The sequence below is a fragment of the Chrysochloris asiatica genome, unplaced genomic scaffold (genome assembly GCF_000296735.1).
Source record: "Chrysochloris asiatica unplaced genomic scaffold, ChrAsi1.0 scaffold00220, whole genome shotgun sequence".
NCBI lineage: Eukaryota > Metazoa > Chordata > Mammalia > Afrosoricida > Chrysochloridae > Chrysochloris > Chrysochloris asiatica.
The window spans coordinates 4,540,373-4,555,483 of NW_006408738.1; the positions used below are offsets into that span (position 1 = coordinate 4,540,373).

Here is a 15,111-nt window from a genome sequence, read left to right on the forward strand (position 1 = left end):
GCTGCGAACCTTAAGGTCAGCGGTTCGAAACTACCAGCCGCTCCGCGGGAGAAAGATGAGGCTTTCTACTCCCGTAAAGATTTACACCCTAGGAAACCCTGTACAGGGTCGCTATGGGTCGGACCCGACTCGATGGCACTTAACAACAACAACAACAACAACATTGGTATGGGGCTTAGTGCCATAAAGGACTCTTCCTTGAGGTTGTGGTGAAGTGCCGTGGAGTCGGTTCAGACTCAGAGCAACCCTGTATAGTTTCTGAGGAGCGGTTCGTGAGTTTGAACCACCACCTTGCAGTGAAAATAATCAGGGCGCGTACCCATCTGCTGTCCAGGTATTTCATCAAATCCTCACAAATAACCTTGGGTAGCTGAACTGCAAGGTCGGTTTGAACTGCAAGCTCATCAGTCACTCCTCAGAAACCCTATATATATAGTGTTGCTGTGAGTCAGACCAACTCAATGGTACTTAATGACAACAACCACACATTTTACAGGTGATGAAGCTAAGGATTTGGAAGGTTATGAGACTTGCCCGTGGCCTCTTGACTAGTGAACTAAGATGCCAGTTTAGGTCCCAAATGCCATGCTGACGGACTGCTAGAAATAAACATGAACATTTAAGATCATAGTATAGTCTACCTTCGGACTCCCGGTGGGGTGTTGTAGGATCAGCACTGGACTGCTAACCACAAGGTTGATGGTTCAGACTCACCAGCCGCTTCTTGGAAACCCTATGCAGGGTCGCTGAGTTGGAACCAACTCACCAGCATTTAACAGCAGCAACAGCATACACACTTGACTCCAAATATTCATGTCAAGACCTTTTATTATGAATTCCCCCAAGAAATTAGATTCATGGCCAATTGGTGTGGATGGACAATCCCAGACTCCCCCAGGCTCTTCCCAGAACTCTGAGCCAGTAATCAGTTCTGACTCACGAAGACCCTGTGTGCGTCACACTACAACTGTAGCCCATATGGTTTTTAATGGCTGATTTCTTAGAGGCGGATCAGCAGGCCGTTCCTCTGAGGCGCCTCTGGGAAGATTGGAAATTGACTCTTCAATGAGCAGCTGAATATGTTGACTGCCACTCAGGGGTTTTCCCAGCACTCTTAGAAACACCTGAAATACAGCACCGAATTACGGTTGTTACAGGGTACGTTAATGAATTCGGCATAAACTAACTTCCACACACGTGTTAGTACGTAGAGCTGGCGAACACACCCTGTGTGTCAGTTGCTGGTTTTAGTAATAGTTTTCGTCTTGCTATTCTCGCTGATTTGTCGTCTCCCTTGGCTGTACCCCAGTCTGTGTCCAGGAAACCCACAGTTACGCTGGTCCTTGTTGACCCCCCTCCAGCTGGCCTGCTGCGTGTCCGGTAAGTTGCCGGCGCTTACGTGCTCATTTCCTTGACCACCAGCTTTCTTTCCCTCTGACATCCTGCTTCTCAGAGGTGCTCCCCTGGGCCACCTTGCCTCCCTGAAAGTCCCAGGCTGTGGCTGAGCTGTCAGTGGGCCAATAGCAACCATGTCATGGCTACTTGTCATAGAAACGTCCCCTGATATACCTGGCTTTGTGTGAGTCTGATGAAGAGGGGCATTTACTTCAGCAACCAGTCCAGGACACCGGTTTAGTCATGGGACATGTCCTCTAAGCAGAGAGGATGTGGTGGATGAGGGAGCGTGTGCACACACAGACGTGTGCTGTGGGCGTGGACAGACAGGTCTGGCTTAGGTAAAGACTAGATTTTAAATGTCATCAGGACACATGATAGTCTTCATTCTTTACACCCCAAAGATGTCAAGCAGACAAAGGTGCTTCCTAATACTTCATTTAAAGGAGCTCTCCCCATAATATGAAGTTCTGGTGTGGCTGCAGGTCAATGCGCTGGACTGCAAGGTCAGCGTGAACCTCAAGGTCGACAGTTCAAGCTCACCAGCCGTTCCTTGGAAACCCCATACTGGGTCACTGTGAGTCAGAGCTGACTCGACGGCACTCAACAACAACAAACTCATAATATGGTAGTCCAGGCCCTGAGAAATTACAAAATGAAAAGATTGAAAAACTCAACAGTGCTCAGGATGCTAAATAGAGACCCTGTTACCCCAAAGAGCAACCACGTGGACCTACCAGATGCTCCAGAGGAGATAAATGGGGCAGCTTGCTTCCAGAAAGATTCACATCCTCGGAGACCCTGTGGGTCAGCTCTACCCTGTCCTAAGGGGGTCACTGTGACTCAGAATTGACTGCAAGGCAGTGGGGCTTTTTTGTTTCTTTGAATGTGAGTTAGACAGTAAAGGAGAAAAACCCAAGGGAGCAGGAAAGAAGAGAAATTCTGCAGAGTTGGAAGGCAGGGGACTGACAGTCTCCGAGATTTGAAGACACAGAACCTTTTAGAGCCAGGGGAAAAAAGACGTGCAAAGACCAGGTGATTTTTAATAAGGACCTAATATTGTGACTCCTTGACTCACAAGGAAGGCCCTTGACAAATGCATTTGCCGTGGCACATGGTAAAAAAACAAAGCAAAAGGAGATGTTTGGTTCTCCCTAAAAGGAGGGACTCTCATTGGAGACTGAGGGAAGGTAAATAGCAGGTTCCTTCCTCTGCCTGCTCACTACAGGGTTTTGGAAACAGGAAGGTGTGTCAGGCAATGGGGCTGGGGGAAGTCCTTCTGTGCCCAGGGAGCCAGGGCTCCATGTCACTGAATAAAGAGGGTACTGGGGAGCTGCTAAAACATCCCCTGCCCTCCTCACCCTGAGGACCCTGCCCTCTGTAGACATGAAGGGCTCCTCTTCATGTCTGATGAATGACTGAGGACCAGATGTTCCCACCATTGGTTGTCCTGGCTGCTTAAAGAGCTATCTGTTTGATTTTGGAAACCTGGATTCTTTTGAGACTTGTTTAATTAAGTTCCAGTTTGTACCTAACCCTGTCATAGTTAGTGGGTTTCCTTTGCAGGAACTGTTTTTATGTTTTTGTCTGGAGAGATGCCTCCTTCTCTCCCCCAGACAACTTCCCTGACCGTGTGCCAAGTAGCTCAGCTTTTGTGTTTTATTTCTCTGGGCACTTGCTATTTTCATGGTACTTATTTGACCTGGACTTCTAATAAGATTTTTTTTTTTTTTTTTAATGTTGAACTTCCTTTGGGCTAGGACCTTGTAAAATTACCCTTCCAACTTTGGAGAGCTGCTCTTTGTCATAGCTGGAATGGAGAATGTCTGTCTGTAGACATTTAGAGCGTTTCTCAATTTAACCTTCTACCTTCTTGTTGTGAAGTTGCTTTGTTACTTAGCTACGTGTCCTGCAGTGAAGATAGGCAAATACCATGTCCATCTGTGGACTGTCTGGAAACAGACATGTTGCATTTACTAATCTGTGGGCACACACGCTTTCTTATAGTGAGAATCTGTGTTAAAGTTAAGACTGTAAGAGATGCCTTCTGCTCACCTTGTAAAGCCTTCTTCTGTGGGCCAAGGGGACTCAGCTGAGAGAGGTGACATTCATCATTCAAGGCCACACAGTAAGTCCCTTGTGGTGGAATTGCTCTCCCGGGCAGGGTAAGATGGCAGTTTGGGGTTCAGTTCCTGTGATCATCACCACAGGGCCACCTGCATGAGAAGAGGTGACCATAGACATCATTTCACGGTTACCTGGGGAGCCAGCGACACCCTTTCCTCAGCCCTGGCGGGTTCCCTGCCTTGGCCTAGCTCACTCCAGTACTCTGGCCTGCGTCTGTTCCTTCAGCCTCTGGACTGCCGTTCTGACCCTGACCGTGGCTGCTTCCTTTCTGGGCTGGATTCCCGTCTTGCCTCCAGTATTTACTCTGATTTAATCCCTTGGCATGGTGCCTTTAGCGCCCTGGCCAGCAATTCTTACAGCTCTGACTGGACCCCGGGGGCACCTCTGCTGGGGTGGGAGGAATGCAGGCCACTCCCCTCCTCCTCTGTTTGGAATGTGTCTGGGCCAGCTGTTTAGAATATATGCTAATTAGACCGTGGGTTTACCCTTTCTCTGAGGGGTTGCCCTAAGCACTGGGAGTGGACTTCAGTAGAAGGCAAAGGAACCAACCCCAGCTTTGGGAGTGTGGCTGTTTTGTGATTACAGACTGTACCCTGAACCAGCTGGCTAAGGTCTGGTCCCAGAGACAGGGTGTGATGTGTGAATGCTAACACAGCCCCATGCTGATGCAGAATGTCTGTGGTCATTTGCCCGTGCAGTGGGCAGGGAGCCCAGCTAGGGAGGAGAACGTCTGTACCATTCATCTGGGTCATTTAGGACCAGATGCCTCACCAGGTTTCAGTGGGGCCATATTGTACGGCCACTTAGAGTCTGACCCCCACTGTTTCGGGATCTTCCTGGGCAGAGGTGGGGCGAGCCCACATTAATATCCTATGAAGACATTGGGCACCCAGGTTTGTTGGGTTGATAGGTAACTGCCTGTTACTAATAGCTTCTACTGAGGTTCTTCCACCTGTGTGCTAAGCACCAGTTTCAAGTGCTTTCCACTTATTCACTTGTTTATTCCTGTGAGTGGGACTCCTGGTGTGGCGCTGTGGGTTAATGCGCTGTACTGCAAAGCCGTTTGAACTGCAAGGTTGGCGGTTCAAGCTCACCAGCTGTTCCTGGGAAAACCTATAGAGGGTCGCTGTGGGTCAGAATCGACTCAATGGCACTTCACAAGAACAAATGAGTGCCATTTGGTTCCTTTCTGCAGATGAGTAACCTTAGAAACCCTATACAGGGTCGCTATGGTTCAGAACCAACACGACAGCACTTAACAACAACATGAGCCCTATGGAGCACAGCTCGACTTGGACACATAAGGAGTCACCCTGAATCAACTGTTTTGTTGTGTGTTGTTATAAAACAACGGAGTAAAAATGTGATGAAGTAACTGTCCCACTAACTAGTGGAAATAGGATTTGAACCCATGAAGGTAGTTCACGAGTTTCAAGTCAGCTTCTGGAGCCCCTCAGGTGCAGGAGGATACTGGTCTCTGGGTGTACGCCACGCATTCCCTGCGGAGTCTTGGTTCTTGTTTTTGTTGTTGTTGTTGTTGTTGTTAGGTCCCGTAGAGATGATTGTGACTCACAGCGACCCTATGTACCACAGAACAAAACACTTCCAGGTCCTGGGTCAGCCTCGTAATAGTTGTTACTGTCACTGGGCTGGTCCACCTCTTTGGGCATCTTCCTCTTTTCTGCTGACCCTTCACTCTATCGAGGCTTTCCCCGCACACTCTATCTATAAACAATATTCCGTGCTACTCATAAGGTTTCAGTGGCTAATCATTCAGAAGGAGCTCTGGTAGCATAGTGGTTACAAATTGGACTGTGGACAGCAAGGTTAGCAGTTTGAGACTACCAGCTGCTCTGTGGGGGAAAGATGAGGCATTCTGCTCCCATAAAGATTTACAGCCTCAGAAACCCTGTGCGGGGTCGCTATGAGTACGATCCGACTCCACAACACAGCACCACCACCAATCATTCAGAAGTAGGCCATGTCTCCTTCCTAGTCTGTCTTAGTTTGGAAGCTCTGCTGACCCCTGTCCACCTTGGGTGACCCTGCTGGTTTTTAAAACCCAGGTGGCCTGATTTCTAGCACCACAACAACGCACAGACCACTGCAGTGTGACAGACTGACAGCTGAGTGGTGGTAACTCTGGGTGTGGATTGAAAAGACTGCTCTGTGTCTCTTCCTCTCGTGTGGCTGGCTAGTCTGCCTGACCTAGGTGGGCAGTAGGCAGAGTGGGAGGCCGCTCACTCAGAAGGGGATCCAAGGAGAAGCAGGTTAGGTTGCAAGGCCACACCAATCTGGATTTCCATCTAGGCTCTGTTTTGACTCTTACAAACTGTTCTCGGACAAGCGATTTCACTTTTTGGACCCTGAGTTTCCTCATCACTGAACTTGAGAGCTTGAGGAGCTCTGTCTTTCAGGACCAAGCGGAATGTAATTGGTGAAAGTGATGTTTGTATTTGGAACTCAGCAGTCCACATACACATGGATGTTTCTTGATAGAGATTTTGGTGGTTGACGTCTTAACGCTGAAGCAGAGGGGAAAAGCTGGCCGCAGACCAAGGGACCTTTCTCAGTTAACCAGTGCGGCGGTAACAGAAACGCCATAAGTGAATGGCTTTAACAAGCAGAAATTTATTCTCTTACAGTTTAAAACCCAAATAACCCAAGCCCAATGCCATCAAGTGGAGCTCAGCACTTACAGTTTTGGAGACTGGACATTCAAGTTCTGAGTGCTGGTCCGAGGGGAAGACTTTCTCTTGGCTCTGGGGAAAGGTCCTTGTCTCCTTCCAACACCCCACGGTCCAGTGTTCCTTGGAGATCTCCATGTGTCTTCATACCGGTCTTCCCCTGGGTCTAGGAGGTTCTCAGTATGGGGGCCTTGGGTCCAAACAGTGCAATGTGCTCTTGGCCTTTCTTTCGTGATGGTTGTAGGTCCCTTGATTTCTGCTCGCCTGTTTAATCTCTGGTGTGGCATGTAGGATCAGCACTGGACTGTGAACCACAAGGTCAGCAGTTCAAACCCACCAGCTGCTCCACAGAAACCCTATATAGGGTTGCTATGAGTCGGAACCGACTTGATGGCACTTCACAACAATAAACCTCAAAAGAGATTGTAGATACAACCTAGTGCTGTAGATTGTGTTTGGCCTCATTAACATAACACCTCAAATCCTTCTTCATTACATCATGTTGTTAAGTGCTGTGGTCCTTTCCAACTCATAGGGACCCTGTATAGGGTTTCTGAGGAGTAGCTTGTGGGTTTGAACTGCCAACCTTTCTCTTAGTTGTTGTTGTTGTTATGTGCCGTGGAGTCAGTTCCGACACAGCGATCCTGTACGGGGGTTTCTGAGGCTGTAAATCTTTATGGGAGCAGAAAGCCGCATCTTTCTTGCGCGGAACAGCTGTGAGTTTCGAACTGCTGACCGTGAGATTAGCAGCCCGATTTGTAACCACAACACTACTAGAGCTCCTTACTTAGTAGTCCAGTGCTTATCCTACAGTACCATCATAGAGATAAAGATTTACAACACGTAGTCTAATTAGATCACAAAAAGGAGAGTAATTTCATGATAACCAAGTTGATAATATTTTCTATGTGTGTGTGTGTTGGGGGTGGGGGGAGCATAATTCAGTCCTTAACAGAACTCCTTGGGGCTCAGTCTGAGGTTACTGTCTTGAAATGTAATAATTTTGTCTTTGAAATTATGATTTGTAAATGAAGCTTCAGGAGACACTGAGTATGATCCGTGGAGCCTTGGGTCAGATGAGGCCTCCCACCGACTGTTCCCAGGACCAGGTTTAGGCTATCTGCTCCCCAGCTCCCACCCAACCTCAGCTGCTGCTCACCAGGGGGAGCTGGTGTGCAGGGCAGGTTGGAGATGTGTCTGCCCTGTGTCCTGAGTCAAAGTGTGGCCTCAGGTGTCTGGGAGACTCTCCCTACAAATACCTTATGCTCCAGAAAGACACCACATTGATGTTGTTGTTCGGCGCCATCAAGTCAGTCTGACTCATAGCGACCCTATACACAGCAGAACAAAACACTGCCTGTTCATGGACCAACCTCACAATTGTTGCCACACTTGAGCCCATTGATGCTGCCATATTGCCAGTCCATCTCACTAGGGGTCTTCCTCTTTTTCTCTGACCCTCCACCTTACCAAACATGATATCCTTCTCCAGAAACTGGTCCCTCCTGACAATATATCTGAAGTAATAGAGACGAAGTTTGGCCATCCTAGCCTCTAAGGAGCACTCTGGCTGCACTTCTTCCAACACAGATCTATTGGTTCTTTTGGCAGTCCATGGCACTTTCAGTATTCTCCTCCAACACCACAACTCAAATGCATCAATTCTTCTATGGTCTTCCTTATTCACTGTCCAACTTTCACATGCATATGAGGTGATTGAAAATACCATGGCTTGGGTCAGGCACACCTTAGTCCTCAGGCTGACATCTTTGCTCTTCAACACTTGAAAAAAAAGGTCTTGTGCCGCAGATTTGCCTAATGTAATACGTCGTCTGATTTCTTGACTGCTACTTCCGTGAGTGTCGATGGTTGATCCTAGAAATATGAAGTCCTTGACAACTTCAATCATTTCTCAATTTAAATGGATTTTGTTTATTGGTCCAGTAGTGAAGATTTTTGTTTTCTTCATATTGAGATGCAATTCATACTGAAGTCTGTGGCCTTTGATCATGCCCACTATGTTAGATTGTTGTTGTTGTTGAGTGCCGTCGAGTCGGTTCCTATCCATATCGACCCTGAACAGGGCTTCCGAGGCTGTATATCTTTACGGGAGCAGAAAGCCTCATCTTTCTTCCATGGAGCAGCTGGTAGTTTCGAACTGCTGACCTTGCGGTTCGCAGCCTGATTCGTAACCACTATGCAACCAGAGCTCCTTACTACGATAGATAGCAAATATAAAAACAGAATGTTTTTAAGAGAGAGAGCACAGAAAGGCTGGGTGCTCCCCTAATTCTTGGTGTGGAGCACAGAGCTGGGGCATGGGAACAAGAGTCTTGTAGACCTACTGCTCCCACACATGCCGGGGAACCCTCATCTCCACCCCACCAGGCTCTCAGGCATGAAAACTACAACTCCCAGCATGCCATGAGGTGGGGTCCAGCTTTCTTGCAGGTGGCTTTCCTCCTCTGTCACTCCGCTGCACAGCATGGGCACAGGACCCATACCTAGAAAAACGAACACCCACATCCTAGAATCTTCCCCTGGAGTGATGGAGGTGACCATCACAGAAAAGGTGCCTGCTGACCAGTCGGTTGCTGTATGATCCCATCATTCCATTGGACAGCAAGGCAGTGATAGCATCTGGAAAGGGACTTGACTTAGCCAGTGTAACATGCAGTCTCTCCCTAAAGCACCAGTCTTACAGACCTGGAGGAGGGTAAGGATGACCCAAGTGAGGACCAGCCAGAAAGCCTCACTGTGACTCGCACAGTGTAATATTTGAGCTGGATTCTTGCAGTGGATGGGAAGGTTTGCCTTGTTTACAAACATGGGAAACCAACCATAGACAAGACACTGAGGTCTGGCTTCTGGACAGAGCTTTATACTGGCATTTTCCCCCAGATACCTTTATCACCTAATATCTGCTGCTCATTACCCACCTGGTCTGCCCTAGTGCCAGTATGCCTTCACTAGCTATGGCATTAGTCCCAGGCCAAGAAATGGTTCAAAATTCATAAGCCCATCACCTGCAACTCAAATCTGCTCACATAAGAGACTGGCTGCTTTGAGAACAAGCTAGATCTCAGCAAAATATTCAAGAGCAAGAACAAGGCCTTAATCCACCAAAAGAAGTGGCCTGTGCAGCCTGCAGATGGCCAGAAGGAGCTTCCAGGTTCCTCCAGCTCGACACCCTCCGCTGGCCCTGGAGACACTGTCTGGAGCTGAGCCCTCTTACCTCCCGCTCCCTGCCAGCCAGCCTGCGCTGGTGACCTCCATGCATAGCTGACCCCAGGTGATGACAGCAGGCAGCCAGTGCCGAGAAGCACATGTACAGAAGGGCCAAGGCTCTCTAGCAAAGAAGCAGTGACTTCAGAGTTAATCTTTGGTACCAGAGTGGCAGGAACACAAACCAGTGTTGGATGCTTGGGAGAATTCTCATTTTGGGGGAATAGTTTTAGGTGTTATCTGTGAGCCTGGTGTTCTTCATCCTTCTCAGTGATTCTATGAGCCACACAACCCTTTTTTAAAATAGAAAATTCTTTTTTATAAAAATACGTTTATCTAAAAATTTTACTTTGAAAAAATTCTAGTCTATAGACATAGTGAAAAAAACCAGTACAATAAATACGTCTATGTATGTTGCTAGATTGTGGTCATTGTGGTGACGTGCTGTAGAGTCGATTCTGACTCATAGTGACCCTGTACAGGGTTCCCGAGGCTGTAAATCTTTACAGGAGCAGAAAGCCTCATCTTTCTCCCGTGGAACAGCTGGTAGTTTGGAACTGCTGACCTTGAGGTTAGCAACCCGACTCGTAACCCCCCATGCTACCAGAGCTCCTTTTATTATATTTTGTTTAGATTTACCTAGTGTTTGATGCATTTTTGTGACTTTCACATACTCTCCATTCTTATCTACATGGACATTCACACACATACAAAGAGGCTCCCAAAGGTTCATGGGAAAATTCGATTACATTTTAATTCCATTTTTCCACAAACTTTTGGAAGTCCACTCATATTTATATTTTTGTTTGAATTATATGAAATTACGTTTCATATTTTAGAACACTTTGCACTAAATCCATCAGCATACATCTTCTAAGAATAGGAATGCCTCTTGCCATCATAGTCTATAAGAAAGGATAAGTCCATCACATGTAACTTGTATTTATATTTCCTCAGTTGTCCCCCAAACTATATTTTACAGTTGTTTTAGTTTTTTTAAATTTTCTTTCTTTCTTTTTTCTTTTGGTTTAAGCTCTTATCAAGATGTATACATTACATTTCTTGTGATCAGTAACTGCCCCCTGCCCAGGTCCTGTTTTGTTTCCGTTCCAAGGCATTGGCGATTTTGGAAAGTCCAGACCGTTTCATTGTAGAATGACCTACATTCACAATGTGTTGGATTGTTCACTGTATCATCTTGATAAACTTTTTTTCTGAGTTGATAAAAAGAGAGAGAGAGAGCACAAAAGAAATGTTGTTTTTTTTTCTGTTTTTGAACAAAAAATCAGTTGCCATCAAGCCAACTCATGGTGCTGGTGGTGATGTGCTGTGGAGTTGGTTCCGACTCATAGCGACCCTGTACAGGGTTTCCGAGGCTGTAAATCTTTACGGGAGCAGAAAGCCTCATCTTTCTCCTGTGGAACAGCTGGTAGTTTCTAACTGCTGACCTTGTGGTTCACAGCCCGATTTGTAACCACTATGCTACCAGAACTCTTGGTGGCCCCATGAATGTCAGAGTAGAACTATGTTGCATAGAATTTTCAATGGCTGATTTGTTGGAAGTTGCCAGGACTTTCTTCTGAGGTGTTTCTGAGTTGACTGGACCATCCAACCTTTCAGTTAACATCCAAGTGTGTTAACCATTTGTACCACCTGGGATTTCTAATTTGATGAAAGCTCGCCTCATTTGCGTTTTGTACTGTGTTACATGATTGTGTAACAAAGCCTCAGCTGGTTGGGTGTCGTCACTGGCACTTAGGGCTGGGAAGGTAGGAGCAGTCGAGGCTCTTCGTTCAGTTAGAACTGCAGTGAGTGAGGAATGGCTCTCAGGTGGCCGCTGTGCTTCTGAAACTCCGCTGTGTCTGGATTCATTGTTGAAGGCTTAGCTTCACTGGGAGCCAGGTCCTTTGTGAGCATGAGCCCTTCACAGGAGGTGGCTGGTGGTGTTGGTGTCAAGCCTGTAACTTCCCATTTGTCATGCTCTGAATAGCATGCCTTGAGGTCTCCTCAGCACATCAGGGAGTTTCGAGGGACCATAAGTGACGCTAAATGAAAAAAACACACCCAAACAACCAAACCAACAAATGCAGCCTTAGCCCTGTAAGATGAATGCTGCCGGGCAGTCTGCCTGGCAGTGAAATTGACGGCCCTAACAAATACGTTCTCAACATGCGACACAGAAATGACTGTAAAATTCAGATTATAAACAGGCTAGAGAGAAACTCACTACTAAGTGGTCTGGGAGTTTGTGGGAGGAGGAGGTGTGCTCACCTTCTTTGCAGATATGAGGCTAACTGGAGGCAATTTTGTCCGCCCTTCCCAGCAGACATTTGGCAATATCTGGAGACAGTATTGGCGGCCAACACCTGGAGGGGGAGGGCTGGTACTGGCATCCAGTGGGCAGAGGACAGGGATGTAGCTAAACATCCTACAGCCCACAGGGCAGACCCTTACCACAGAGAATTATCTGACCCCAAAGTTCAACACTGCCTAAGCTGAGGAATCACGTTTCTTTAAAATAACTCTGGGCTAATAGGCCTAGAGACGGACTAGGGAATTTTCTGTGGAGAGGATTATTCCAGGCGGACTCTACTTGCTCAGTTTTCCTTTTTTTCTATGGTTTTCCTTTTTTCTGTGGTGGCTTTGTAGGATAAGCACTAGACTGCCGACCCCAAGGACCCCAAGGTCGGCAGTTCAAGCCCACCAGCCATTCCTCAGAAATGCCATACAGGGTTGCTATGAATTGGAACAGACTCAATGGCATTTAACAGCATCATTAAAAATGACCTTTTATTGTGTTAAAGTATATATAACACAAATTTACCATTTTAAGTGTACGATTCAGAGATATTAACTATATTCACCATCTTGTACTACCACTTCTCCAAGTTTTCATCAGCCCGAACAGAATCTCAGTTCCCCTTCAAAAATAACTCCTGTTCTTCCCCCCACCCTGACCTTGTTGTTAGGTGCTGTGGAGTCGGTTCTGACCCATAGCGGCCCTGCATAGGGTTTCCAAGGCTGTAAATCTTTACATGGGCAGACAGCCTCATCTTTCACCTGAGAATGGGCTGGTGACCTTGTGTTAGCAGTTCAGAGCTCTTCCTACAGTGCCCCCAGCCCTTGGCAACCACTAGTGAGTTTTTGTCTCTCTGCATTTATCGAATCTAGGTATTTCATGTAAGTGGAGTCGTATAATGCTTATCCTTTTGAGTCTGTTTCCCTGAACATGTTTCCAAGGTTATTCACTTCACATCATATATAGGGACTTCTTTATGGCTGAATAACATTCTACCGTATGGATGGATCACATTTGTGTCTCTAGTTGTCTGTAGATGAGCACTTGGGCTGTTTCCACCTTATGACCGTTGTGAGTAATGCTACAATAGTGTACGAGTGTCGGAGGCCTCACCTTTAGGGCTCTTTGGTATATTTCTAGGAGGAACTGCTGGATCATATGTGAATTCTGATTAGATTTTTCTGAGCATCCCCCAGACTGTTTTCACAGTGTCTGCACCATTTTGCCTTCTAGCCAGCAGCAACACACAGACCTCAAAACCTCTGCATCCTTGTGAATCCTTCATAGTTTTTATTTTTGTTAAGATTGTTGTTACATGCCGTTGAGTCGGTTCAAACTCGTAGTGACTCTCTATAGGGTTTCTGAGGAGTGGCTGTGGGTTTGAACCTCTGGTCTTGCAGTTCAAGTCGACTTTGCAGTCCAGTGGGGACCCTACAGCGCCACACCAGGACACCCTTCCTAATGTTGTTGCTAAGTGTCATCAAATCAGTTCCAACCCACAGTGACCCTGCAGAGGGTTTCTAAGGAGTGACTGTATTTTGGGAATGAGGTTGCTCCACTTCCTTTTAAGACAGCTCTGTGAGACATAAACCATTGACAATAAATGAGGAAATGAACCGCAAACTGAGACCAGAGACGTTAAGAAGACATATTAGAATCCTATAACTCATCTTTGTGTGTGTGATGATTGTATTCTCAGAATGGCTACTCCACATTTAAGTCTGTTTTCTCAAAGACCTTCACAGATATCCCTAGTAGCCTCCTTGACCTCCCATCCCCAGTTTCTACCAACAGCTCCCCTCTCCCTTATAGACTCTCTCCTGATTTTGTTTTTTCTTAATGTTCCCTTCTTTCCTGGCTCTGTTCATACTGCTTTGCATCCCTTGTAGTTCTTGGGTTCCAGCTCTGCCCCCCATTTCCCTGTAGTCTGTACCTTCATGATACTGGCTGACAACTCGTTCATTGCCTGGTTTGGATGGGGCCTCTGTGTCTGACGGGACCCCTGAAGTCCAGCCCTTCTTTGCCAGTTCACAGCTGTGTACTTCTGCCTGGAGATTCTGACACTGTCCTGAGTGAATTTACTTAGAACCAACCTCTCTAACCAAAGCGAAGTCTTCCTTTCCCACCTTCCTGGTGATGCCTCCGTCCCCCCATTCATCTGGTTCCTGTTCTTACCCCAACACATCCTCCAGGTCCAAATCTGCAGGGCCCAGCACAAAATGAAATGGCAGAGCACTTTCCTTGGAAAACAGAAGAAAGCTTTTTCCTTTCTTTCAACGTTGTTCTCTCAAATTGTCCTGGTGCTTTTTCTTTGTCCTTTTGTGTGCTCCCTTGGGTACAGAGACACAGGGTAAGTGCAGACCTTCAGAGGTGCCTGGGGCATGAGTGGCCGACCCCTTAACTTTGTGCATCTGTGTCCAGGCCTTTGTGGAGGACTCGTGCTAACAGTGGTGTCTGGGGATGGTGGGGAGAGGTGGAGAAGTCATGTTAGAATCCTACAGCTTGGCCTATCTTTGTGTGTGATGGTTGTATTTTCAGAATACAATCTGAGTTCACTTATAAAACCCAGACTCAGAGCTAATAGCATCAAGACTTTGAAGACAGCGGCAACGAAGCAGGAAACCTCCAGTGAGGGGTCCTGTTCACAGTGTGGGACCCCCATGCGACTCATGGGCTGGACTGTCTCTTTAGCATTCGTGGCTCCCACCCTGGTGTCACACTCAGATTGTCCTGCGGCAGCTGTCTAAGTTGTCCTTGAGTTGACTCAGCTGTAGGGTGACCCAAGGGCCCTTTTCTTTTGGGGCACCTCTGAGTGGGTTCAAACTGCCAACCTTTAGGCTGATAGTTGAGTGCTTACTTGCTCCTGCCATTAGGGACTCCCAGATTACCCTCCGACTTGTCTGCCTTTCCTTATAATCTGATTCATCCTTCACACGACTTCAAGGTTAATCCTTCTCAAACTGTGCTTTAATTTTGTCATGCATGCACTTATAAACTCATTACATGAAATAAAAATTCCTTAGCCACATTTGAAACCTTCCAACCTACTGCTCTAGCGGCCCTTCTCCTGTGCCCCCCTGAACCACTTCCTCTGTACTGTGGTATCCAAGCCCTACCTCTGGACCTTTCCACCCGCCTGTCTAGGTAGGAGCTTTTTCTCTTGGTCCTTTTTTGCAGGCCCTGGCATCTCTCTCATGCTGAGGCTTAGTCTAAATTCTACCTCTATCTGATTTTGTATTGCCATATTAGAACTAGAGTCTTCTCCTGAAGGTTTAAGAAGTTATTTGTATACCTGCCCCTTCTTCCCCTTTACATTTTTAGGGCTTTGGGGCCATGGTCTGAGTGTCCATACAAAACCCTTCACATTACGACCTCAAT

At 47.0% G+C, this 15,111-nt stretch overlaps 1 protein-coding gene and 1 pseudogene across 1 annotated transcript in view; both read left to right on the forward strand.

Moving 5' to 3' along the window:
• Positions 1-15,111, forward strand: part of SH3RF3 (SH3 domain containing ring finger 3) — a 660,635-nt gene that overhangs the window by 94,794 nt on the left and 550,730 nt on the right. The window contains exon 2 of the mRNA XM_006873039.1: positions 243-254. Coding sequence (XP_006873101.1) covers positions 243-254 — 12 coding nt within the window. The remainder of the gene's footprint in view (positions 1-242; positions 255-15,111) is intronic.
• LOC102829772 lies at positions 8,695-9,434 on the forward strand (annotated as a pseudogene).